General features: G+C 49.0%; 1 protein-coding gene and 1 non-coding gene across 4 annotated transcripts in view; both read right to left on the reverse strand.

Moving 5' to 3' along the window:
* Positions 1 to 3751: 3751 nt before the first annotated feature.
* The window catches only part of SLC3A2 (solute carrier family 3 member 2), a 31766-nt gene continuing 8680 nt past the window's right edge, over positions 3752 to 26837 (reverse strand). The window contains exons 2-12 of one of the 3 annotated variants that reach the window (XM_045372009.2): positions 20861 to 20953; positions 20047 to 20139; positions 11052 to 11480; positions 10426 to 10599; positions 9496 to 9587; positions 7978 to 8046; positions 7813 to 7871; positions 7163 to 7343; positions 6912 to 7055; positions 4396 to 4479; positions 3752 to 4287 (exon numbers count right to left, since the gene is read on the reverse strand). In XM_045372009.2, the coding sequence (XP_045227944.2) occupies positions 3925 to 4287; positions 4396 to 4479; positions 6912 to 7055; positions 7163 to 7343; positions 7813 to 7871; positions 7978 to 8046; positions 9496 to 9587; positions 10426 to 10599; positions 11052 to 11480; positions 20047 to 20139; positions 20861 to 20953 (1781 nt within the window). In that variant the 3' untranslated portion in view covers positions 3752 to 3924. The remainder of the gene's footprint in view (positions 4288 to 4395; positions 4480 to 6911; positions 7056 to 7162; positions 7344 to 7812; positions 7872 to 7977; positions 8047 to 9495; positions 9588 to 10425; positions 10600 to 11051; positions 11481 to 20046; positions 20140 to 20860; positions 20954 to 26837) is intronic. The other 2 variants (XM_045372006.2, XM_045372007.2) reach the window with 2 other exon arrangements.
* Positions 25776 to 25957, reverse strand: LOC123568984 (U2 spliceosomal RNA). The gene has a single exon (XR_006692524.1). It is a non-coding gene; the product is annotated as a U2 spliceosomal RNA (small nuclear RNA).

Below are 26837 nucleotides of genomic sequence, written 5' to 3' on the forward strand. Positions count from 1 at the left end.
CAATTGGAACCAGAAGAATGGCTCAGGCTGACAGAGATGTCCACCCTCACCCATGATCCAAAGGCAGGTAATTGGCCACGGATCCCAGGAAGGACCAAGTCCATTGGCACATGGGGCTTGACTGTGGTACTAAGGCCTGGGTCCGAACAGCAGCTCCACTGCTGTGTCTAGAAAGGTCCCTTTACTTCTCTGAGCCCTCAGCCTCCATAAACAGGGTCCCCACAGTCCTCCTAGGTGTGTCATAATGACTTAAAAGTGAAAGTCATTAAACCAATGACTTGTTAAATTGTTCTCAGTTTGTGATGCCCTTAACCCTTAAGAGAGGGTCTCAGTGCTTGTCACGTCAAGCATTTGGTCCTTTGGAGGTTGGAAATCATGGAATTACAGGCATGAGTCACTGCGGGAGGCCAAGGCTTTTATTTCTAATCATTGCCCTCAGGCACTTGGGAAACATCGACCTGCTCTAAGGTTAGAAAACAGGGTCTTGTTCACCCCTGTACCCAGAAAGTTGAGGATGGTACCAGAGACAGAGCAGTAACTCAAACATGCTTGCTAACGGCTGGGCACAGTGGCTCATGCCTGTAATTCCAGCACTTTGGGAGGCCAAGGAGGGCAGGTGAGGTCACAAGTTCAAGACCAGCCTGGTCAACATGATGAAACCGTCTCTACTAAAAATGCAAAAATTAGCTGGGTATGGTGGCGGGCACCTGTAAATCCCAGCTACCCAGGAGGTTGAGGCAGGAGAAGCACCCGAACCCGGAAGGTGGAGGTTGCAATGAGTCCAGATACCACTGCACGCCAGCCTCGGTGAAAGAGCAAGATTCCATCTCAAAAATAAATAAATAAATAAAATAGTAAATTTTATGTCATGTATCTTACTTTTTTTTTTTTTTTTTTTTGAGACAAGAGTCTCACTCTGTCACCCAGGTTGGAGTGCAGTGGTACAATCATACCTCACTGCAGCCTCAACCTCCAAAGTTCAAGTGATCTTGCCGCCTTAGCTTCCAGGGTAGCTGGGACTACAGGCACATGCAACCATGCCCAGCTAATTTTTTTTTTTAAATAGAGACAGGGGTCTCACTATGTTGCCCAGGTTGGCCTCAAACTCCCAGCCTCAAGAAACCCTCCGACCTCAGCCTTCCAAAGTGCTAGGATTACAAGCATGAGCCACCACCTGGTCTTACTATATTTTTCTTAAGTGAAAATCTCCCTGGTGGTCTAGTGGTTACGATAGGGGGAAAAGATGAAAATTAAATAAGCATATAACCATAACGAGGCTCCATCCATAACAGCACCATGATAAAAACTGTCTAAGAGGGGAGTCCAGGAGGCAGAGGAAGGAGAAAAGGGAGGGCTGGAGCTGGGACCCTGGGAAAGGACATGACCAGGGAAGGGTGGGGAGCCTCAGGAAGAGGCCCAGAGCGGGGAAGAGCCAGAAGGTGGGGCAGTTACTGAGAGAAGGGAAACCCTAGGCAGAGGGAAGCCAAGGCCCAGCAGGCTGGGTGTCTTCTCAGGAACTGTGCTCTGACAGCCTCAGGATCCTGGGCCTTAATTTGGGTCTTTTAATGTCTTGATGTCTCCCCTACACCAGGAAACCCTCAGAGGCCCAGGCCCACTCCAGGACACAGCCCATGGAAAGTGAAGCCTGCACCAGTGACCTGCATTCTTTTTTTTTTTTTTTCCCCGAGACTGAGTCTCGCTCTGCTGCCCAGGCTAGAGTGCAGTGGTGCGATCTTGCTCACCGCAACCTCCACCTCTCAGGTTCAAGTTCTCCTGTCTCAGCCTCCCGAGTAGCTGGGATTACAGGTGCCCACCACCGCGCCCAGTTAACTTTTGTATTTTCAGTAGAGATGGGGTTTCACCATATTGGTCAGGCTGTTCTTGAACTCCTGACCTCAGGTGATCCAACTGCCTTGTCCTCCCAAGGTGCTGGGATTACAGGCATGAGCCACTGCGCCCAGCCGGCTTTCTTTTCTGTGAGAAAGCTGAGAGCCAAACTAACCCCAAGGGCCACGAGGCCTGCGCAGATCACTAGTACTGCAACAGGATCCCACAGCAAATACTGCGGATCTGCTTGCAAAATAAATGCAGGACCAGCCGGGCGCGGTGGCCTGTAATCCCAGCACTTTGGGAGGCCGAGGCGGGTGGATCACAAGGTCAGCAGATCGAGACCATCCTGGCTAACACGGTGAAACCCCATCTCTAATAAAAATACAGGACCCAAATACTTCTTACCACCTGCACTACTACCATCCTAAAAAGTATTCTAGGTTGCAGGAACAAACCATCTTAACTGGCCTCCCTGCTTGCTGGCTAGTAACAGCCAGTGAGTCTGTTAAATTCCAAGTGAGACCATGTCACTCCGCTCAAAACCCTCCAACAACTCCCATTCCACTCCCTCAGACCCTATGGGTAGTGAAGAATTAATCTTACTTGGAAGTCTGGCCTTTACCCTCGGCTACTGGTAAGTGCCTTCTAGACCCATAGAATGTCCTAATAGGAGTGAGCTTTGGGGACAGGCAACCTCTGGGGGAAATGGAGACAACTAAAGGCCTTAGCCCAAAATCCCCGCAGGGGCTGAAGACTAAAGGTCAGCCACAGAGCACTATGTGATTAAGCACCAAGGGAATTCGGCACACCCAATGATCAAGTGAGCTTCCCTGGTTGTACCTCCATCATGGCCGGGAAGAGGTACCAGGACTCCATTGCAAGAAGACAGCAGGAAGCTTCCTGTTTACCTCCCTCCGACCCTGCCCCAGGCCTCTCATCCTTTGGCTGGTTCTGGGCATGCTTTTGCTGTAATAAAACCATAATCCCGATACCTTCCTGAGTTCTGTGAGTCACTCTAGTCTATTACCTACTGAAGGTGGTCATGGGCACCCCGAACTTGCAGCTGGTATTGAAGTGAGGACAGACTAGTGGGGACCATGCCCTCCAACCGTGTAGGCTGCCAAACTCTCTGCACCCTGTGTGACCACCTTATTACAACTGTCATGATCTGCCCACTCCGACGAGACTTCATCCCTTACTCCTCTTCTCACTCATATCAGCCAGGCTCCCACCCCTCGGTCCCAGGAAGCCCCTTCCCCAGATACTCACCAGGTGAACTCCCTCACTTATTAGGCCTTTACTCACACATCACCTCCTTGGTGAGGCCTCCTCTGGCCCCCCTCCACCCTGAAACACCTTTCCTGCTTTACTTTTTCCTCCATAAAAACACTGTCACCGTATCCACCGCACTACAACTGCTGTGTTTTTTTCTTTGCTCCCCACAAGAGTATCAGCCTCAAGGAGGAAGGAATTTTTGTACTGTGTTCCCTGCTGTGACCCCAGAACAGGGATAGTTTCTGACATGTGCTGAGTGTTCAACAAATTCTTGAACACATGACTTCTAGTATCCTTTAGAAATACCTTTTAAAAACCAGACCATCACACCCCTACCCTCCGTGAAAGGCCGAGTCTGCAAAAACAGGAAAATTAACTATGTTTGTCTAGATAGAGCCCTTTGCTGAGGGAGATGAAGTTAACAGTCGGCAAGACCGAGGATGTCCAGAGAGCCCTGTGGCCCGGCGTGGGTGGGGCACGGGTGCTATCCCAGCCCTGACACCTCCATGCTGTTGACTTTGGGAGGACCCCCTTCTCTGGGCCTTGGTCCCTACGTAAATAACGAAGTAGTTGGAGCAGCAGACTCATGGGAGGGGAGGAAGGAGAGAAATCCCTGCTATGAGAGATGCAGAGGGAAGACAGGACCTCACCAGGCAGGGGTGACTTTTATTTGAAGGCAGAAAACACCCTATTTGGGGGTTCATTTATAATCTGCAACCGTTTTGTTGTTGTTTTTTAAAAAAGGGGAAAAAAGAGAAAAACCAGAACCCAAAGGGTCTAGGAAGGAAAGGAGGGTAGTGGGTCCACGTCAGGCTGGGGTCAGGCCACATAGGGGAAGCGGAGCAGCAGCCCTTCGTGAGGCTCCAGTTTCAGGCGTTCCAGCTCAAGCGGGGAGCCCTCCTCACGGCCTGGCTGGGTGCTGAGCACAAGGTCAGCCTTGGTTGGCAGGCTGGCGCTGGCGGGCAGGTCGGAGGCCTGCAGCCCAGCCGAGAGGCCCACATCCCCAAAGTTAAGCACTACCAGAAAACGCTCATTCTGGTCCCAGTGGCGGATATAGGAGAAGAGTCCAGGCCCAGAGGAGAACGTATGGAAGTCCCCATGCAATAGGGAGCGCTCCTTACTCCGCTGGTCACTCAGCTGCCGGAACAAGGAAAGGAGGGAGCCAGGGTCTTCACTCTGGCCCTAAGAATGATAAACACATAGCGGAAGCATGTGAGAGGTTCCCCGGTACAGACTTCTACAAGCCCAGCCGCCTCCCCTGGTCATGTTCTACCCATCTAAAACTCTTACCTTCACAGTCATGTTGGCACTTACAGCCCCTGGGATGTCAGGGAAGCTGGACTCATCCCACAGCATGACTGGAGCCTCCACAGGCTGAAATGCAGAGAAAATAGGACTTAAAAAAGGCCTGGGGTCAGGCATGGGGGCTCACATGTGTAATTCCAGCACTCTGGAAGCCCAAGGCAAGAGGATCGCTTGAGCCCAGGCATTTGAAACCAGCCTCGGCAAAATAATGAGCCCTGATCTCTACTACAAAATTTTAAAAAATTAGCTGGGTGTAGTGTCCCTATAGTTCCAGCTACTGGGGAGGCTGAGGAGGGAGGATCACTTGAACCCAGGAATTTGAGCTTGCAGTGAGCCATGACTGCACCACTGTACTCCAGCCTGGGCAACAGAGTGAGACCCTGTTTCAAAAAAAAAAAAGCCCTGGACCCACTGTCCCTTATCCCTCTTCCCATTCCCATCCTCATCAATATATAACCTCCCCTACTCATGTCTGGCTTTTTTTTTTTTTTTTTTGAGACGGAGTCTCGCTCTGCTCAGGTTGGAGTGCAGTGGCTCGATCTTGGCTCACTGCAACCTCTGCCTCCTGGGTTCAAGCGATTCTCCTGCCTCAGCCTCCCGAGTAGTTGACTATAGGTGCTCGCCACCACACCCAGCTAATTTTTTTGTATTTTTAGTAAAGACAGGGTTTCACCATGTTGGCCAGGCTGGTCTCGAACTCCTGACCTCAGGTGATCCACCCACCTTGGCCTCCCAAAGTGCTGGGATTACAGGCATGAGCCACCACGCCCGGCCTGGCTAACTTCTGCTGCATGAGTGAGGCAGGCTCCCACCTCAGGGTCCTCACACATACACTGTTGCGCCCCAGCCGAGAGCTCCCAGATGACTGCCAGCCAGCTCTCTCACTTCCCTCAGGTATCTGCTTAGTTATCTTACCAGGTCTCCCATGGCTGCTCTCTATAAAACAAGCCCTATCATCCCCTAGTCTCTAGGCTACTTACCCTGCCTTCTTTTGCATAGCACTGATCAGCAGCTGGCATTTTATTTAGGCATATCTAGTTATCTAACCACCTCCAGCTCTCTTGTGCAATGCTGTATCCTCAGTGTAACAGATAAAAATTATTCTATAAACATCTGTGGAATAAATGAATAACTGGTTCTATAAACATCGTGCTGATGGCAGGGTGCAGTGGCTCGCACCTGTAATCATAGCAGTTTGGGAGGCCAAGGTGGGAGGATCACTTGCGCCCAGGAGTTTGAGACCAGCCTGGGCAACACAGTGAGACCACACCTCTACAGATTTTAATAATTGGCTGTGGCCAGGCACAGTGGCTCACACCTGTAGTCCCAGCACTTTGGGAGGTCAGGGCAGGCAGATCGATTGAGCCCAGGAGTTGGAGACCAGCCTGGGCAACAACAGTGAAACCCTGTCTCTACAAAAATTAGCTGAGCGTGGTGGTGTGTGCCTGTATTCCCAGCTACTTGGGAAGCTGGGAGGCAGAAGTTGCAGTGAGACATAATCGCACCACTGGAATCTAGCCTGAGCAACAGAGCAAGACCCTGTCTCCAAAAAAAGATTAGCTGGACATGGTGGCACACACCTATCTATGGTACATATCCCAGCTACTCAGAAGGCTGAGGTGGGATGATCACTTCAGCCTGGGAGGCGGAGGCTGCAGTGAACCAAGATCATGCCACTGCACTCCAGCCTGGGCAACATAGTGAAATGCTGTCTTTAAAAAAAAAAAGTCGGGCATCAACAGTAACCCTGTGTCCAAAGCTTGCGAATGCCTTTGTAGTAGTACCCCACCATGTATTTCTTTCTTTTTCTTTTCTTTTCTTTTTGAGAAGGAGTCTTGCTCTGTCACCCAGGCTGAAGTGCAGTGGCGCAATCTCAGTTCACTGCAACCTCTGCCTCCTGGTTCAAGTGATTCTCCTGCCTCAGCCTCCTGAGTAGCTGGGACTACAGGCGTGCACCACCACGCCTGGCTAATTTTTGTATTTTTAGTAGAGACTGGGTTTCACCATGTTGGCCAGGCTGGTTTCGAACTCCTGACCTACGGTGATTCACCCGCTTTGGACTCCCAAAGTGCTAGGATTACAGGCGTGAGCCACTGTGCCCAGCCACTTCCATGTACTTCTCTACTTATTTGTCTGGCTCCCTCACTAAGCTATGAGCTTCCGAGGGCACAGAGTCTAGCACAGTACCCACTGTCCAAAGAATAAAGGAATGAATAAATGAATGGTGGCTACCATAGCAAACATCTGCCAGGTACCAGGAATTACCATTAAAAACATGCCCTCATTTAATGCTAATCACCCTTCAAGAAATGCAGTAACACAAGGGATGACCAAAATTCAGAAAGGTAAAATAATCTGCCCAAAGTCACACAGCTACCCAAATACTGACTAGGAATCAAATGCGTTTTCACCCCAAGGCTCACGTCTATCTGCCGCCATCCCCAGAATCATCATAAGATGGAGAAACAACCTCCCTGTGATAGACAGACAACAAGCAGTACCTGTCCAGGAAGGGCAGCTGCCTTCAGGCCAATCTCATCCCCGTAGCTGAACACAGGGGTCCCTGGCAGGGTGAAGAGCATCAGCTGGTAGAGTCGGAGAAGTTGAGCCGGCAAGAAGGAAGTCAGGAGCCCTGCCTGAGACAACTACAGGGAGAGACACTCCGGTGAGCCCCATAACCCACCTCTGCCTCCGTCTCCCAGCAACGCTTTCTTCTCCCATCTGCCCCCTTTCCCACCAGCATGGTACTCACACTCCAGCTGCACCAGCGATTGCCAGTGGCATTCAAATACTGTGTGACTAGGGATTTTGTATGCTCCCCAGTAAAGCTGGAATCAGACAGGTATGAGCTGGTCAACAGCAAGTCTTTGTTGGATTCGAGTAGGCTCACGATCTGCTGAAGGTCGGAGGAGTTAGTCCCTGCAATCAAGAGCCTGCAGAAGGGAGGGAGGGGGTCAAGGTTAGTATAAGAAAGAAAGAATGGGGCCGGGCGCAGTGGCTCACGCCTGTAATCCCAGAACTTTGGGAGGCTGAGGCAGGCGATCACCTGAGGTCAGGAGTTCGAGACCAGCCTGACCAACATGGAGAAACCCCGTCTCTATTGAAAATACAAAAATTAGCCGGGCGTGGTGGCACATGCTTGTAATCCCACCTACTCGGGAGGCTGAGGGAGGAGAATCACTTGAACCCGGGAGGCGGAGGTTGCGGTGAGCTGAGATCGTGCCATTGCACTCCAGCCCAGGCAACAAGAGCGAAGCTTCGTCTCAAAAAAAAAAAAGAAAGAAAGAAAGAATAAAGGTAAAGAAAGTTCTCTAGACTAGGAATCCCCCCTTCTTAGGCCTAGCACTCCACTGAGGGGTTCCCACAATGGAACTCAGTCAGCAGAATGGCACCCGCACCCACCTATCTTCACTGAAGCCCTTGGTGATGTTTTCCCACTCAGCCAAGAATGAGGATGCATCCTAGAAAGAAAAAAGTAGAATCAAGGAACAGGGAATATTACTAGGCTCTGGCTGAGTCCCTCTGTTCTCGCCCAAGCTTTGTCCCTAATGTGGAAAGGGAACTCACCTTCAGATTCTCTATGTCCCGAACCTGGAACCCATCCACGCCAGCTTGCAGCCAAAACTCCAGAGCATCCTATACGGGACAGAAGAATAGAGGACAGACATCAATTCTTAGGAAAAGGCTCAGAAAATTCCAGCCCACACTAAACCTCACCCACCCCACACTTCCCCGGGAGCTGGGGAGAGAGGCCTGTGCCTTGCCTCTGTCTTCCCCACCTGCACTACAAAGGTTTAGCCTTTGGACCCTTCCAGTTCTACCCTTCCACTGATTTTCTTAGTGCTACAGCATTTTAGTTCTCTATTCTTGCCTCTGGCAAATCACACAGCTTCACCTTTGAAAGCTACAGAAAAGGCACCAGAGAAAAAGTACATCCATAAACAAAACTTCGTTTAACACTTAGCATTGGAATGTTAGTGTATCTATTTTAGAGATGAAGAAACAGAGAAGCAAGGAGACACATCCACGGTCATTCACAATCAGTGAGCAACAGACAGGATCTAAAATGTCAGTCAAGATGGCCCCTCTCCCAGTTTCCTGAGGTCTGGGGAAGGTGTGAGCACAATAGCTGCTCAGAGCAAGGCCAAGGATGAAAGATTGAAATTCAAAGCACAGCCCCAGGGCAGTTTAGATTTGAAAAGAGGCCAGTGCTGCAGAATGGAATCCTGGCAGTCATCCTGCACACACCACAGAACTTCACCCTCACTCTCCTATTCTTCCCTTTCTCTGGGCCATGTACCCTCTCCTCTGGTCTCCATTTCCATCTGAGACCCTCACGCCAAACCATCCAAAAACATTCCCTCATCAGCATCTTTTAACAGGTCCCCTAGTAAATGGCAAGGCCTAAACTGGATGATCCCAGGGTCCTACCCAAATGCTGGGAGTCTAGACTTCTATCTTAGAATCACAGCTACCAGCAGGGTCAGTATCTGCTTCCATTTTTGTTCTACCCATGCGGAACATGTCAGTGTCCGAGCACCCAGACATCAGGAGCTAGGGTAACATTCGAAGTCCTACTCCTAGCCTGCTGAGCATAGATCTGAGCCTATGGCAAATTAGATACCTTGCTGGTTATAGAGGGAATTGGAAAACATCTATAAAATCCTTGGCACAGTCCCAGACACAGAGTACCCCAGTGCTTATCATTTCAGACTGGGCTCTATTCCAAATACATCAAACAAGAACTGGGAAACCAGTCAGGACAGGATTCCCACAGAGAAAGGGCTTCCTCTCCCAAAAGAAAGAAAAATCAAACTTCCAGACTGACATCTGAGAAGGTCCCTTCCTGTCACTGTCTCATCCTCAGAGTCAAGGAAATAAGAAAAATAAGAGGTCAGAAAAGGAACAAGAAAAACAGATGTGCTGTTGGCCTATCCTTTGGCTATAGGAGGAGGCATTCCTGCTTGGTCCCAAGGAGCAAATGGACCCTCAGCTGCAGCCAGGCTGGGTCTACAGGGCTTGCTGTGAAAGGACCATTCCAGCCCCAGCATCTGACTTCCACCAGCCATCAGCTCCAACACTCACCTTCACCTTGGTGGCCACACTGTCAACCTGGGTGGAGAACCACAAGTTCTCACCCCGGTAGTTGGGAGTGAGGTCCAGAATGACACGGATGCCTAGAATAATGGAGGAAGACGCAGTTATGAGACAGTCTATGAGTTAAGGGGAAACAAGGAAATCACAAATGCAAGTCACTGAGTGTTTCCTATCTATTATTTGGTACAAAAACTTGAATTTGAACCCTGGCAAAATTCATTCCATTGAAACAGATGTGAGCAAGGGCGGGCCTTAAGATACCGGAAGGCAGGCCAGGCGAGTTCAAAACCAGCCCGGTCAACATGGTGAAAATCGTCTCTACTAAAAATATAAAAATTATCCCGGTGTGGTGGCACATGGCTGTAGACTCAGGAGGCTGAGGCACGAGAATCGCTTGAACCCCAGAGGAGGAGACTGCAGTAAGCTGAGATCGTTCCACTGCACTACAGCCTGGGCGACACAGTGAGACTCCATCTCAAAAAAAAAAAAAAAAAAAAGATATTGGAAGGCAGAAAGTTTATAGTGCAGAGAAGTGGCCCCTGTGTTCCCCACTCCCAAAGTGAACCTTTTTAAACATGTGTCTATACTGAGTTGTAAAACAATATTTGGGATTCTTCCCCCGCAAAGAACCTACTGTTTTACAAGTTTAAAACCACTGGTTTAGTAAATATCTACATTTTGCAAATAAAGGCACTAAAGCCCGGAAGTTAAATGACCTACTCAAGATCCCACAGCCAAATAGAAAGCCCCCAAACGACTGGACAAATCCATTTTGGGCTGAAGACTAACAAATCTCCCCTCTACCTGCTTTAGGAAAACTCAGAGCTAGTTAGGAGGAAACGAGACAAAAGTTCTATCCTACTTTTCCTCTGGCCAAGTCCTTTCTAGCTGTTTCCTTGGGAACCCCAAGATACCCACTCTTTTTTTTAGCCGATTGCAAGAGACTGTCAAAATCTTCCTTGGAGCCAAAATTGGGGTCGATCTGCAGCAAGTCAGTCTGAGCGACATCGTCCTTCTGGTTCTTGTGAAGTGGGCCCAGCACAAGGCCCTTCACCTTCAGAGAGCTCAGGTAATCGAGACGCCCCTTCAGACCTGAAATGGGGGGCTGGGTTAACAGGTGAGGCCCCTCTGAGGGGCCCCTGACCTCTCTACTCTCCCTTCTCCCAGAGCCTAAGGATGGGACGGGGAGCGGGGAGGGGGGAGAGGGGGTGACGGGGAGGCGAGGCTGAATCACGAGACTCAGAGGAGCTGATGTAAGGACTCCTGCACATTACTTGAGAAACCGGTTGCAACTGGCTTCTGGCGCCGCGGGGAGGGAGGACGCTGAGTCACCCACCCTCGTGACAGAGTGAGGGGCGGGTCGGCTTTCTTCAAAGAAAGGAGGGAAGGGCAATGTGCCGGGGAGGGGGTGGGGGAAGAGGGAACGGTCGTCGGTACCGGATGGAGGGGAGAACCATCTAGATCGTCTGGGGACAGGGGAGGGGGTCGGTGCAGGCCACCAGATTCAACCCGGGGCACCCGGGGCGGCGGCGCGCTGCACTCACCCGCCAAGTTGCCCGAGCCGTGGCCCTGGAAGGCCTGAAGGTCGCCGATGCGGTAGAGGGCGCCCGTGTGCCACCACTTCTGCGCCGGCAGCTCGCGACAGCGCGGCGCCCGCACGATTATGACCACGGCACCCGCCAGCATGCCAAGCCAGCCGAGCCAGAAGAGCAGCAGCAGCACCCAGCGGGTACGTACCCAGCCGGGACTGCCCGCCACCTTCAGCAGCTCCTCCTTGGACAGGCCCGTGAACTTAGCGGCGGCTGCTGCCTCCGCCTCGTCTTCCGCCACCTTGATCTTCACCAGACCATTCTTCTCGGCTCCCACCACGGCCATGGCAGCCCCAGACGCCGCGTTCATCGGCTGCTTCTCGGGTTCTAACTCATTCAGCTCCACCTCCTTCATATCCACCTCGGTGTCCTGGCTCATGGTGCCTGCAGAACCGGCGACACGACGAAGCTTGAGGTCAGATGGTGGCTCAACCCCTGCCCGGACCCTCGGACCCAGAACGGTCTCCCGGCCTGTGTGCCTCCGCGCAGCTTCGGCTACTGCATCTGCTCAGCAACAGGCGCGGCCTCTGGGAAGGGGCAGCGGAGCCCCGCCCCGGCCCGCCCCTTAAGGTGGAACCTCGGGGACTGCCCCAGCAGTGGGCGGCTCAGGGTAGTAAAGTCAGGAACACGCCTCCGACAGTACTTCCTGCGTCGTCCAATTTCTCATCTCCAACTTGTCTAAACCTAAGGTTCTTTTCAACCTGACTCTAGGAAGGCTTGGCACGGAGCCACCTTTAAGTGGACGAGGCCTGTGATCCTCGCCCAAATCCCGAGGCCCCTCCAGTGTCCTTTAAGCCTTACCGCCCCCAAAGGCCCCTCTTCTTCCGTTCCGGCAGGCTAGTAACTAACCCAACACCATCCTCCATTTGCCCCTGGTTCACCGCCGGGTTTTCCCAACTTCGCATGGCTCCTTGCGCTGTCAGAGGCAGCCAGTCGCAACTTCTGCCTTTTCCCCTACCGAGGCTTGCCCTCTCAGGCCTCTGGGACTTGGCGCTAGACCTCTGCTTCCATGCACGGCTTACTCCCACTCGTTTTTCAAGACTCATCTTGAATTTATTTCAAGTAATTCCTCATGCAGCAACTATTTATTGTGTACTCACTACAATACTTTGCTTTGTTAACTTTATTGAATTAACAAGAATCCAGTCTTCTTCACAGTACTTTAAAATGAACTGTTTGGGCAGGAGAGTTGAGGTAGACACCCCGCTTCTTATCCTACCCCACCCCCAGCTGCTAGCACGTAGATGTTTGGCACCTAGGAATCCAGAAGAGACTGATAGGGCTGTAACGAACATAACAGAGCTAGGTCTCAGAGGCATCCACCTTCTTCCTAGAATAGACCAGAAGATGCCGTGGCCAGACTCTTTCCCACCTTGCAAGGTCTATCACGGTCATCCCAAACTCCACCACGGTCCTGTCTCCCTATCACTTCACTATGTTAGGCCTTGGAGGCAGCTGATACTGCAAAGGCTTTGAAGAAGCCTAGAATTCCCTCCACAGGGTCCTTGGATTGAAGTGGGGCAGAGAAAAGGTTCACAGCAGGAAACCACCGGACATCAACAGCATGAGGTGCCAACACTCTCAGGAACTCCTCGTTCCTAAACAGTGCCAGCTGGGCTACTTTCAGAGAGGAGCTGGAGGAGACCGGTTCTTTCACCCTTTCCCACCTAGGCTGGAAGCCAAGATTGCTGTGTATTTGGAAGAAAGCAAAAGCCAAGGTCTTAAGTAATAGCACAGAGAAAAGGATCATCTTCTGCTGGTCCCCTCCGCAACCCCAGGCAGCCATCCTCATCCCCACCCTAGGAACAAGGGGTGCAGGGGGCAGCCCCTGGGAGAAGGCGAGCAAGTGCGTTCAGATCAGTGCTCAAAGATGATAAGAGGTCCAAGGTGCCCTGCATGTGCCGGATAAGAAGTGCCAACCAGAGGTTCTGAATGGACTTTATCTCGAGCACAAATGCTCAAGGCTGGGTGCAGTGTGACTCATGCCTGTCACCTAGCCCTTTAGGAGGCCAAGGAGGGAGGATTTCTTGAGGCCAGGAGTTTAAGACCAACCTGGACAACATATTGAGACCCAATTTCTAAATAAATAAATAAATAAATACATTTTAAAATTATCTGGGCCTGGCTGGGCATGGTGCCTCACACCTGTAATCCCACCTGCTAATCCCTGTAATTCCACTTCTTACACTGTGGCATGAGAATCCCTTGAACCCAGGAGGTAGAGGTTGCAGTGAGCCGAGAATGGGCCACTGCACTCCAGCCTGGGTGACACAGCAAGACTCTGCCTCAAAAAAACTAACAGGCCAGGTGTGGTGGCTGACACCTGTAATCCCAGCACTTTGGGAGGCTGAGGGTGGCAGATAACTTGAGGTCAGGAGTTCGTGACGAGCCTGGCCAACATGGTGAAACCCCATCTCCACTAAAAATACAAAAATTAACTGGGTATGGTGGCACGCGCCTGTAGTCTCAGACTTGGAGGGGTGAGGCATGAGAATCGCTTGAACCCGAGAGGCAGAGGTTGCAATGAGCCAAGACTGCGCAGCTGCACTCCAGCCTGGGTGACAGAGTGAGACTCTGTCTCAAAAAAAAAAAAAAAAAAAAATCTGTGACTGGTGATGTGTCCCTGTAATCCCATGAGGTACCAACATTCAAGGGAAGCAAAAGCAGGAGGATCACTTGAGTTCAGGAGTTTGTGAGGCTGCAGTGAGCCATGGTGGCACCACTGCATGCCAGCCTAGGAGACAGAGCAAGGCCTCAGAACAAGGTTGAGAACTGTGGGGTCAGAAGCTGTCTTTGAGATGGTCCAACATGACACAGTATCTCACTCACAGACTCTCATGGCTCCAAATGACTCAAGTCAATTCCTTTATTTTTTGAGACAGGGTCTCACACTGTCACCCAGCATGGAGTGCAGTGGCGCGATCTCAGCTCACTGCAACCTCTGCCTTTCAGGTTCAAGCGATTCTTCTGCCTGAGCCTCCCCAGTAGCTGGGATTACAGGAGGCGTGCACCACCACACCCGGCTAATTTTATATTTTTAGGAGAGACGGGGTTTCACGTGGTTGGCCAGACTGATCTTGAACTATTTCAGGTGATCTGCCCACTTCAGCCTCCCAAAGTGCTGGGATTACAGGCATGAGCCACCGTGCCCGGCCTGAAGTTAATTCCTTCTGCATGCATAAAGAGGATAACAGCTTGCCTCTCCAATCTTATAAGCTACCACCGCTTCACAGGCACTATCCTCCAGCCTTATCAGCCTTGAAACACCTGCCAGTCTCACAACACACCAGGCTTTTTCAGGCCTCTGCATCTTGTACATGCCCTACCTCTGCTGTTGGCACTTCCTATTCGTCCACTCAACCTCATGAGTTCCTATTCATTCAAGATCTAGCTCAAGTGACAGCTTTTCTCAATTCCCCAGACAAAATTACTTTCCCTCCACCATGCATCTGCCTCTGCTACAATCATGTCCCATTTGTTTATTACATTTCTTTGTCTGGATGTCTTTTTGTCCTTGAAGACAAGTGGCAGGCGCCTTGTGCTATTGTCAATGAACCTGCCTATTCCCTGCCCATTCAGAGGCAGCATATAATAGGCACTTCGCAAGTGGTTGGTAAATAAGTGGATGAACTATGTCAATCAAAACCAATATCTTCCTTCTTAGAAACAACTAAACAGGCTAGGCGTGGTGGATCACACCTGTAATCAGCACTTTCGGAGGCCAAGGCAGGCAGATAATTGAGGTCAGGAGTTCAAGACCAGCTTGGCCAACGTGGTGAAACCCTGTCTGTAATAAAAATACAAAAATTTGCCAGTTGTGGTGATGGGCACCTGTAATCCCAGCTACTCAAGAGGCTGAGGTGAGAGAATCACTTGAACCCATGACGCAGAGGTTGCAGTGAGCCCAGATCGTACCACTGCACTGCAACCTGGGCAACACAACAAGACTATCTCTCAAAAAAAAAAGAAAAAAGAAACAACGGAAAAAAACTAGCATGTGAAGACAAAGGCAGGAAAATGGAAAAGAATTTAAATAACACTGTATCATATCAAGATGAACCTGTTACTGCAGGAAAACAAACCAAGACTTGTAACTGTTCAACCAAATAAAACAAACTGCCAGGCACTGTGGCTCACGCTTGTAATCCCAGCGCTTTGGGAGGCCAAGGCGGGCGGATCACAAGGTCAGGAGATCGAGACCACGGTGAAACCCCGTCTCTACTAAAAATACAAAAAATTAGCCGGGCGCGGTTGTGGGCGCCTGTAGTTCCAGCTACTCGGGAGGCTGAGGCAGGAGAATGGCGTGAACCCGGGAGGCGGAGCTTGCAGTGAGCCGAGATCGCGCCACTGCACTCCAGCCTGAGCGACAGAGCGAGACTCCGTCTCAAAAAAAAAAAATAAAAAAATAAAAATAAATAAAACAAACTGCCAGGCACTGTGGCTCACGCTTGTAATCCCAGCGCTTTGGGAGGCCAAGGCAGTCGGATCAATTGAGGTCAGGAGTTCAAGACCAGCCTGGCTAACATGGTGAAACCCCGTCTCTACTAAAATTACAAATATTAGCCAGGCATGGTGGCGCCTGCCTGTCATCTCAGCTACTCGGGAGGCTGAGGGAGAAGAATCACTTGAACTCAGGAGGCAGAGGTTGCGGTGAGCCAAGATCGCGCCATTGCATTCCAGCCTGGGCAACAAGAACAAAACTCCGTCTCAAAAAATATATAAAATATAATAATAAAAACTAATAAATTAGGAGATAGAGGACAGGAAAACAAAAAGACTACAGAGAAAAAGACTAGAGAAAGGGACCGGAGGTGACTAGAGAGCCTCAGATCCTGCCATATGTGTTGACATAAAGCTTTATATTTACTATAGGAATGCAAAGAATATAATTTTTCAAGAGTTTAGCCTTTAAGAGAAGGCTGGGACAAAGCAAAGGAAAGAAAGCAGTTTGGCAGTCCAGATGCCAATAAGGTCCACTTTACACTCAGACAGGCAGATGGCGGTGGAGCCCTGAAATGCAGAGGGCCAAGTATACAAAGAAAGTTCCTTTCTAACCCTCTGCTGCAAAAATCCGTCACATGCTTCCTAACACATTATGATTACTTGATCTTAGCCTGAAAATAGCACATTTATTTTTCCTCAAACATGTAAAAAGGAGTGACCAGGTATGGTGACTCATGCCTTTAGTCCCATTGCTCTGGGAAGCCAAGGCAGGAGGATCACTTAAGCCCAGTAGTTTGAGACCAGCCTTGGCAACATAGGGAGACCCCATCTCTACAAAAATTAATAAATTAGCCAGGCATGGTGGCTCACCCCTGTGGTCCCAGTTACTCAGGAGGCTGAAGTGGGAGGATCACTTGAGCCCTCAGGTCGAGACAGCAGTGAGCTATGATCAAAATCACACCATCGCATTCCAGCCTGGCTGACAGAGTGACCCTATCTGAAAACAAACAGGTCAGGTGTGGCGGCTCATGCCTGCAATCCCAGCACTTTGGGAGGCCGAGGCAGGTGGATCACCTGAGGTCAGGAGTTTGAGACCAGCCTGGTCAACCTGGTGAAAGCCCGTCTCTACTAAAAATACAAAAATGAGCTGGGCGTGGTAGTGGGTGCCTGTAATCCCAGCTACTGAGGAGGCTGAAGCAGGAGAATGGCTTGAACCTGGGAGGCGGAGGTTACAGTGAGCGCCTAGATTGTGCCATTGCACTCCAGCCTGGGCAATAAGAGGGAAACTCCATCTCGAAAAACAAACGAAAAAACAAACAAACAACAAAAAACATCTAAAAAGGATTTCTTTTTTGAGACAGAGTCTCACTCGGTCACCCAGGCTGGAGTGCAGTGGCACGATCTCAGCTCACCGCAAGCTCCGCCCCCTGGGTTCACGCCATTCTCCTAAGGACCACAGGCACCCGCCACCACGTGCAGTTAATTTTGTTTGTTTGGTTGGTTTTTGTATTTTTAGTAAACACGCGGTTTCACCGTGTTAGCCAGGATGGTCTTGATCTCCTGACCTCGTGATCCACCCGCCTCGGCCTCCCAAAGTGCTGGGATTACAGACGTGAGCCACCGCGCCCGGCCCATGTGTTACTTTTATAATTAGAAAAATTTATATATCTTGGCTTACTACAGCCTTAACTTCCTCAGCTTAAGAAATCGTCCCACCTCAAGTGGTCGCTCCCACCTCAGCTTCCCAAGTAGCTGGGACCACAGGTACTTGCACTATGCCCAGCTAATATATATATATTTTTGTTTGCTTGTTTGTTTTTCTTTTTTTTTTTTTTTGAGAAAGAGTCTCAAATAATTTATGTAGATCTTCCCTCTGCCCAGAGATACAGAGTTTAACTCTACCTTTTGAGTGTGGGCTGCGCTTAGTGACTCTCTTCCGAAGAGTGTGATGACAGAGTTTTGGAGGGCCAGGGGAGGGAGAAAATGAGGATGCAGTCTTGTGTAATCATGACTGCAGAAATAGCTGGTGTTGGAGGGCCTCAGTGATCATTTTAAGGTCTCTTATTGCTACTTAGCTTTTTTGATGAGATTAAGTACTGCTGTCTCTGATCAGTTGAATATCTGATGTCATTAATCCAAGGATAACATGTTAAAAGTACTGCCCCATCTTTTCCACATATTGACCTGCTATTTCTCTGGTGTTTATCTTTTAGTATTTGGTTGCATTTCAGAGAATGGCTTGCTGCAATGTTGTTCATTCGTCTAACTTACTTGAATACTGGATACTTTTCAGATGGTGCATTTATTTCTCTTCTAAGAGATGACTTTGGTTCTATTTCTTTCACTCTTTCTGGCTTTTATCCCCACTTTGCATTCTTCAGCCTTTTTACTAAGACAACCCTCATAGTTCTCCTCTTTAGCAGCCAGTGTCCCTCCTATAGGATTCATAGGAACAATTAATAGTATTCTGACATCGGTTCTTCACATAGTAACTGCCAAGTGAACTGCTTTGGTTGGAGTCTCTTTCTCTGCTTTAATTTCAGCCATGCTTTGACTTCCAAATGCTCAATTCCTTAACCTCACCCATCTTTCATTTTTCTTTTTCTTTCTTTTTTTTTTTTCTTGAGACAGAATCTTGCTCTGTCACCAAGGCTGTAGTGCAGTGGTGCAATCTCAGCTTACTGCAACCTCCGACTCCCAGGTTCAAGCGATTCTCCTGCCTCAGCCAAGTAGCTGGGATTACAGGCACCTGCCACTGTGCGTGGCTAATTTTTGTATTTTTGTAGAGATGGGGATTTGCCATGTTGGCCAAGCTGGTCTCGAACTCCTGACCTCGTGATCGTCCCACCTCAACCTCCTGAATAGCTGGTATTACAGGAGCATGCAACCATGCCTGGCTAATTTTTGGTTTTTTTGGTAGAGACAGGGTTTTGCCATGTTGTCCAAGCTGGTCTTGAACCCCTGGGTTCAACTGATCTGCCTCCCAAAGTGCTAGCATTAGAGGCATGAGCCACTGCACTCAGCTAATGAATTCTTTTTTAAAAAAACTGAAATGCGGTGGGGCTCATGCCTGTAATCCCAGAACTTTGGGAGGCCGAGGCGGGTGGATCACAAGGTCAGGAGTTCAAGACCATCCTGGTTAACACAGTGAAACCCCGTCTGTACTAAAAATACAAAAAATTAGCTAGGCGTGGTGGCGGGCACCTGTAGTCTCAACTACTCAGGAGGCTGAGGCAGGAGAATGGTGTGAACCCGGAAGGCAGAGCTTGCAGTGAGCTGAGATTGTACCACCACACTCCAGCCTGGGCTACAGAGCAAGACTCTTATCTCAAAAAAAAAAAAAAAAACTGAAATGGCTGGGCGTGGTGGTTCTTGCCTGCAATCTCAGCACTGTGAAAGGCCAACGTGGGAGGATCTCGTTGTTTTTTTTTTTTTCTGAGACAGTGTCTTACTCTGTTGCCAAGGTTGGAATGCAGTGGTGCGATCTCGGCTCACTGCAAGCTCCGCCTCCTGGGTTCACATCATTCTCCTGCCTCAGCCTCCAAAGTAGCTGAGACTACAGGCGCCCGCCACCACGCCCAGCTCATTTTTTGTATTTTCAGTAGAGACGAGGTTTCACCGTGTTAACTAGGATGGTCTCGATCTCCTGATCTCGTGATCCACCTGTCTCGGCCTCCCAAAGTGCTAGGATTACAGGCGTGAGCCGCCATGCCCAGCCAGGAGGATCTCGAGTCCAAGAGTTCAAGACTAGCCTGGGCAACATAGTGAGACCCTGTCTCTACAAACAAACAAACAAATAATAACCCAAAAAACCCCACATATATTCATGAGTAGAAAGATTTCATGGGCATGGTGGTTCACGCCTGTAATCCCAGCACTTTGGGAGGCCAAGGTGGGTGGATCACAAGGTTAGGAATTTGAGACCAGTCTGGCCAACATGGTGAAACTCCATCTCTACTAAAACTACAAAAATTAGCCGGGTGTGGTGGCAGGAGCCTGTAATCCCTGCTACTCGGGAGGCTGAAGCAGGAGAATTGCTTGAACCCGGGAGGCAGAGGTTGCAATAAGCCAAGAAAAGGGCCAAGAATAGTAAAGATATCTTTAAAGAAAAAAAAAATCGGCCGGGCGCAATGGCTCACACCTGTAATCCCAGCACTTTGGGAGGCCAAGGCAGGTGGATCATGAGGTCAGGAGATCGAGACCATCCTGGCTAACACAGTGAAACCCCGTCTCTACTAAAAATACAAAAAAAAAAAAAAAAAATTAGCCGGGCGTGGTGGCGGGCGCCTGTAGTCCCAGCTACTCGGGAGGCTGAGGCAGGAGAATGGCGTGAACCCGGGAAGTGGAGCTTGCAGTGAGCTGAGATCACGCCACTGCACTCCAGCCTGGGAGACAGAGCGAGACTCCGTCTCAAAAAAAAAAAAAAAAAGACAAAGAAAAAAAATCATATTTTTAAAGACAAATTCTACCAGATAGCAAGCATGTTATTTGCTAAAATAATAATTACCTGTAACTTCAGCATTCTTGGAAGCTGAGACAGGAGGATCACTTGAGGCCAAGAATTGAAGACCAGCCTGGGCAACACAGTCAGATCCCGTCTCTACAAACAATAATAATAATAATAATAATAATAATAATAATAGTAGATAAAGTATGGTTGGGCACAGTGGCTCACGCCTGTAATCCCAGCACTTTGGAAGGCCGAGACAGGCAGATCACCTGAGATCAGGAGTTGGAGATCAGGCTGGTCAACATGGCAAAACCCTGTCTCTACTAAAAATACAAAAAATTAGCCAGGCATCGTGGCAGAAGCCTGAAATCCCAGCTCCTTGGGAGGCTGAGGCAGAATTGCTTTAACCTGGGAGGTAGAAGTTGCAATGAGCCAAGATCACGCCACTGCACTGCAGCCTGAGCAACAGAGCAAGACCCCATACCAAAAAACAACAAAAAAGGACAAGTCCTACCAGGCAGCAGGCATGTTATTTGCTAAAGTAATAATTACCTGTAATCAGGCTGGGCACGGTGGCTCATGCCTGTAATCCCAGCACTTTGGGAGGCCGAGGTGGGCGGATCACAGGTCAGGAGTTTGAGACCAGCCTGGCCAATATGGTGAAACTCCGTCTCTACTAAAAATAAAAAAATTAGCTAGGCGTGGTGGCATGTACCTGTAGTCCCAGCTACTCGGGAGGCTGAGGCAGGAGAAATACTTGAACCTGGGAGGCGGAACTTGTAGTGAGCCAAGATCATGCCAGTGCACTCCAGCCTGGGCAACAGAGCAAGACTCCATCTCAAATAATAATAATAATAATAATAATAATTACCTGTAATCTCAGCATTCTGGGAAGCTGAGGGAGGAGGATTGCTTGAGGCCAAGAGGTCGAGACCAGTCTGGGCAACACAGTGAGACCCCAACTCTACAAAAAAAAATAACAATAATAATTATGTATAAAGTAACAATCATAGTATGCCAAAAACACAGGGATGGGCAAATGTCCAATGGAACAGAAAACAGAGCCTAAAAATAACCCATGCATACTTGAAACAATATATGACGGCCGGGCGCGGTGGCTCAAGCCTGTAATCCCAGCACTTTGGGAGGCCGAGGCGGGCGGATCACGAGGTCAGGAGATCGAGACCATCCTGGCTAACACGGTGAAACCCCGTCTCTACTAAAAATACAAAAAGAAATTAGCCGGGCGTGGTGGCGGGCGCCTGTAGTCCCAGCTACTCGGGAGGCTGAGGCAGGAGAATGGCGTAAACCCGGGAGGCGGAGCTTGCAGTGAGCTGAGATCCGGCCACTGCACTCCAGTCTGGGCGACAGAGCGAGACTCCGTCTCAAAAAAAAAAAAAAAAAAAAGAAACAATATATGACAGAGATAATATAATCACTGGGGAAAGAATGAACTATTTACCAAATGGCACTATAAAAAATAAAATTAGATCACTACTTCACACCAATCACACAATTATATTCTTTTTTTTTTTTTTTTTTGAGACGGAGTCTTGCTCTGTCACCCAGGCTGGAGTGCAGTGGCCGGATCTCAGCTCACTGCAAGCTCCTCCTCTCGGGTTCACGCCATTCTCCTGCCTCAGCCTCCCGAGTAGCTGGGACTACAGGCACCCGCCACTTCGCCCGGCTAGTTTTTTGTATTTTTTAGTAGAGACGGGGTTTCACCGTATTAGCCAGGATGGTCTCGATCTCCTGACCTCATGATCCGCCCGTCTCGGCCTCCCAAAGTGCTGGGATTACAGGCTTGAGCCACCGCGCCCGGCCACACACAATTATATTCTAAGTAATCAAATTGGCCGGGCATGGTGGCTCACACCTGTAATCCCAGCACTTTGGGAGGCCAAGGCGGGCGGATCACAAGGTCAAGAGATCGAGACCATCTTGGCCAACATGGTAAAACCCCATCTCTACTAAAAATACAAAAATTAGCTGGGCGTGTTGGCGCGCGCCTACAGTCCCATCTACTTGGGAGACTGAAGCAGGAGAATCGCTTGAACCCGGGAGGCGGAGGTTGGTTGCAGTGAGCCAGGATTGCGCCACTGCACTCCAGCCTGGCGACAAAGCGAGACTCTGTCTCAAAAATAAATAAATAAATAAATAAATAAATAAATAAAATTTTAGAAGAAAATAAGAACATCTGAGGCCAAGTGCGATGGCTCATGCCTGTAATCCCAGCACTTTGGGAGGCCGAGGAGGGCAGATCACCTGAGGTCAGGAGTTCGAGACCAGCCTGACCAACATGGAGAAAGCCTGTCTTACTAAATACAAAATTAGCCAGGAGTGGTGGTGCACGCCTGTAATCTCAGCTACTTGGGAGGCTGAGGCAGGAGAATCGCTTGAACCCGGGAGGCAGAGGTTGCGGTGAGCGGACTTCGTGCCATTGCACTCCAGCCTAGGCAATAAGAGCGAAACTCTGTCTCAAAAAAAAAAAAAAAGGAAAAAGAAAAAAAGAATATCTTTCTGACCTCACGATGAGGAAAGAGTTTTTAAAGAAGAAACCAAAGAGGCCAGGCACAGTGACTCACATCTGTAATCCCAGCACTTTGAGAGGCCAGGGTGGGCAGATCACAAGGTCAGGAGTTCGAGACCAGCCTGGCCAGAGATCAGCCTAGCCAACATGGTGAAACCCCGTCTCTACTAAAAATACAAAAATTAGCCGGGCACAGTGGTTCATGCCTGTAATCCCAGCACTTTGGGAGGCCGAGGCGGGTGGATCACAAGGTCAGGAAATCGAGACCATCCTGGCTAACATGGTGAAACCCTGTCTCTACTAAAAATATAAAAAACTAGCCAGGCATGGTGGCGGGCGCCTGTAGTCCCACCTACTCAGGAGGCTGAGGCAGGAGAATGGCGTGAACCTGGGAGGCGGAGCTTGCAGTGAGCTGAGATTGGGCCACTGCACTCCAGCCTGGAAAAACAGAGAGAGACTCCGTCTCAAAAAATAAAATAAATTAAAATACAAACATTAGCTGGGCATGGTGGCAGGCACCTGTAATCCCAGCTACTCAGGAGACCGAGGCAGAAGAACAGCTTGAACCTGGGAGGCAGAGGTTGCAGTGAGCCAAGATCTCACTACTGCACTCCAGCCTGGGCGACAGAGCAAGACTCCAACTCAAAAAAAGAAAAAAAAAACCACACACAAAAGAATAAACCATTAAGAAAAAGACAAATAAATTTTGCAACATTAAAAGAGAAAAAATCATGCATCTACAACTTGCCGTAACAAACTGAAAAGACAAGCCACAAATAGAAGACATACTATCTGAAACTAATACAACTAACAAAGTAGATGAAACATACAAATTATCACTAAAAATCAGTAAGAAAAAGCACAATACTTCAGCAAGAAAAAAAATCACTGAATAGAAATTCTATTCTAATCACATAATAGAAATAGCCAATTCAGGCCAGGCATGGTGGCTCACACCTGCAATCCTAGCACTTTGGGAGGCCAAGGTGGGTGGATAACTTGAGGTCAGGAGTTCGAGACCAGCCTGGCTAACACGGTGAAACCTTGTCTCTACTAAAAATACAAAAATTAGCAGGACGTGGTGGTGCACGCCTGTAGTCCCAGCTATTCGGGAGGCTGAGGCAGCAGATTCACTTGAACACGGGAGGCAGAGATTGCAGTGAACAGAAATTACACCACTGCACTCCAGCCTGGGCGACAGACTGAGACTCTGTCTTAAAAAAAAAAAAAAACCCGGGCCGGGTGCGGTGGCTCACGCCTGTAATCCCAGCACTTTGGGAGGCTGAGGCGGGCGGATCACAAGGTCAGGAGATCGAGACCACGGTGAAACCCCGTCTCTACTAAAAATACAAAAAATTAGCCGGGCGCGGTTGTGGGCGCCTGTAGTCCCAGCTACTCGGGAGGCTGAGGCAGGAGAATGGCGTGAACCCGGGAGGTGGAGCTTGCAGTGAGCTGAGATCCGGCCACTGCACTCCAGCCTGGGCGACAGAGCGAGACTCCGTCTCAAAAAAAAAACAAACCCAATTCACAAAATTAGATATACAAAAGAATGTAAAGATTACAGAACCTCATTAGTAATCTGGAAAGTGCAAATTAAAATGGCAAGAAAATAGAACTTCATGTCCATCGGATTGGCAATATTAAAACATCTGACTAAACAAAGTGATTAGGAGGATACAAATTGCATAAGTGGCAACATTATTTGGTACATTCGGTCTAGGAAAAAATTTGCAACTGCCTATAGAATGAAGATGCCCTTTTACCCAGCAACAGTCCTAGGTAGATTCATATCCTAGAGAAACTCTCACACATGTACACAAAGCAATATATAAAAGATTTTACTGCAGCACTGGTTATAGTAGTAAAAATTTGGAAACTTGAAAAATAGGCTAGGCGTGGTGGCTCACACCTGTAATCCTAGCACTTTGGGAGGTCAAGGCAGGCAGATAACCTGAGGTCAGGAATTTGAAACCAACCTGGACCACACAGTGAAACCCCGTCTCTACTAAAAATACAAAAATTAGCTGGGCATGGAGGCAGGAGCCTATAATCGCAGCTACTCAGGAGGCTGAGGCAGACGAATCGCTTGAGCCTGGGTGGAGGAGTTTGCAGTGAGCCAAGATCATGCCATTGCATTCCAGCCTGGGCAACAAGAGTGAGACTGTCTCAAAAAAAAAATTTTGTTTTTTTACATAATTTGTAGAACATTTGTAAAATAATTTGTAGAAAATTTCTAACTAGAATACTAGAAATGACTAAATCTGAAAGAACCAGGACATAAAAGATAGGCAAAATGTGTCAAAAACATAATGTTAAAGAAAAAAACGGGCCAGGCATGGTGGCTCATGCCTATAATCCCAGCACTTTGAAAGGCCGAGGTGGGAGGATTGCTGGTGGCCAAGAATTTGGGACCAGCCTGGGCAATAGGCTGAGACAAACATCTTAATTTTTTAAATTAAATTAAATGTAAAGAAAAAGGGAAGCGGCCAGGCACGGTGGCTCACGCCTGTAACTCCAGCACTCTGGGAGGCCGAGGCGAGCAGATCACAAGGTCAGGAGATGGAGACCATCCTGGCCAACATGGTGAAACCCCGTTTCTACCAAAAACACAAAAATTAGCTGGGTGTGATGGCGCACACCTGTAATCCCAGCTACTTGGGAGGCTGAAGCAGGAGGATCGCTTGAACCCCGGAGCGGAGAGTGCAGTGAGCCGAGGTCAGGCCACTGCACTCCAGCCTGGCGACAGAGCGAGACTCCGTCTCAAATTAAAAAAAAAAAGAAAAAAGAAAGAAAGAAAGAAAGAAAAGAAAAAAAGGAAATAGGCCGGTTGCGGTGGCTCACGCCTGTAATCCCAACGCTTTGGGAGGTCGAGGTAGGCACATCACCTGAGGTCAGAAGTTCAAGATCAGCCTGACCAATATGGAGAAACCCCGTCTCTACTAAAAATACAAAAAATTAGCCGATTGTGGTGGCGCATGCTTGTAATCCCAGCTACTCAGGAGGCTGAGGCAGGAGAATCACTTGAACCCGGGAGGCGGAAGTTGTGGTGACCCGAGATTGGTCCATCGTACTCCAGCCTGGGTAACAAGAAACTCCGTCTCAAAAAAAAAAAAAAAAGAAAGAAAGAAAAAGAAAATAGAAAGAGAAAGAGAAAGAAAAAGAAAATGAGCAGATTCACCTTAAAGATTTTTCCAGAAACCAAAAGATACAGTGGAATGCAACAGTCTGCATTTTAACTGACATCTACCCCAAAAGGAGGAACCATAGCATTCATGGAGTTACTGCAATACTATATTGACTTGTAAAAAGGATGAGCAAGCTTTTGTTCCATCTCCCTGTTCCAAAAATCCACCTGATAAAGTATCCTCAATTACAGGACTGATGAGATGTTAGAGGATAAGAACAGATACTATTCTTGCTCACAGACCAAAAAAGCATGGCCGGATGTGGTGGCTCACCTTGTAATCCCAGCACTTTGGGAGGCTGTGGAGGGCAGATTACCTGAGGTCAGGAGCTTGCAACCAACCTGGCCAACATGGTGAAGGCCCATCTCTATTAAAAATACAAAAATTAGCCAGGTTTGGTGGCACAAACCTGTAATCCCAGCTACTTGGGAGGCTGAGGCACGAGAATAGCTTGGACTCAGGAGATAGAGGTTACAGTGAGCCAAGATCGTACCACTGCACTCCAGCCTGGGCAATAGAGTAAGACCCCTCCCACAAAAAAAAGCAAAGAAACTACTATAATTAACATTCCCATCAGGGTGGATCACCTGAGGTCAGGAGTTCAAGACCAGCATGGCCAACACGGTGAAACCCCATCTCTACTAAAAATACAAAAATTAGCTGGGCATGGTAGCAGGCACCTGTAATCCCAGCTACTCAGGAGGCTGAGGCAAGAGAATCTCTTAAACCCGGGAGGCGGAGGTTGCAATGAGCCGAAATCGCACCATTGCCCTCCAGCCTGGGCGACAAGAGTGAAACTCCATCCCCCAACCAAAAAAAAAAAAAAGTGACTGAAAAAAGTGGGCATGCTGGAATAGATAAACATACTGTACTGTACGATGTGAGACCGGAGAATAGTGTTCCAAGAAAGGACCCAAAGGACACATTTACAAAACCATCAGGAAAACACTGGTGACATCGGTGGGCATCAGCATCACTTAGAAATTCAGTGGTGGCTTCTGAGCAGTCCACAGCTGATGACAGGAGAAGCAGTCACAGAGCTGAGTTACTCAAGATATATGGAGAAGTATGTTTCAACACATAACAGAGGCCAGATAGCATTGCTTAGCTGCCAAAAGCCAGAAATATGCAAC

This window comes from Macaca fascicularis, chromosome 14 (assembly GCF_037993035.2).
Source record: "Macaca fascicularis isolate 582-1 chromosome 14, T2T-MFA8v1.1".
In the NCBI taxonomy this organism is placed as follows: Eukaryota; Metazoa; Chordata; class Mammalia; order Primates; family Cercopithecidae; genus Macaca; species Macaca fascicularis.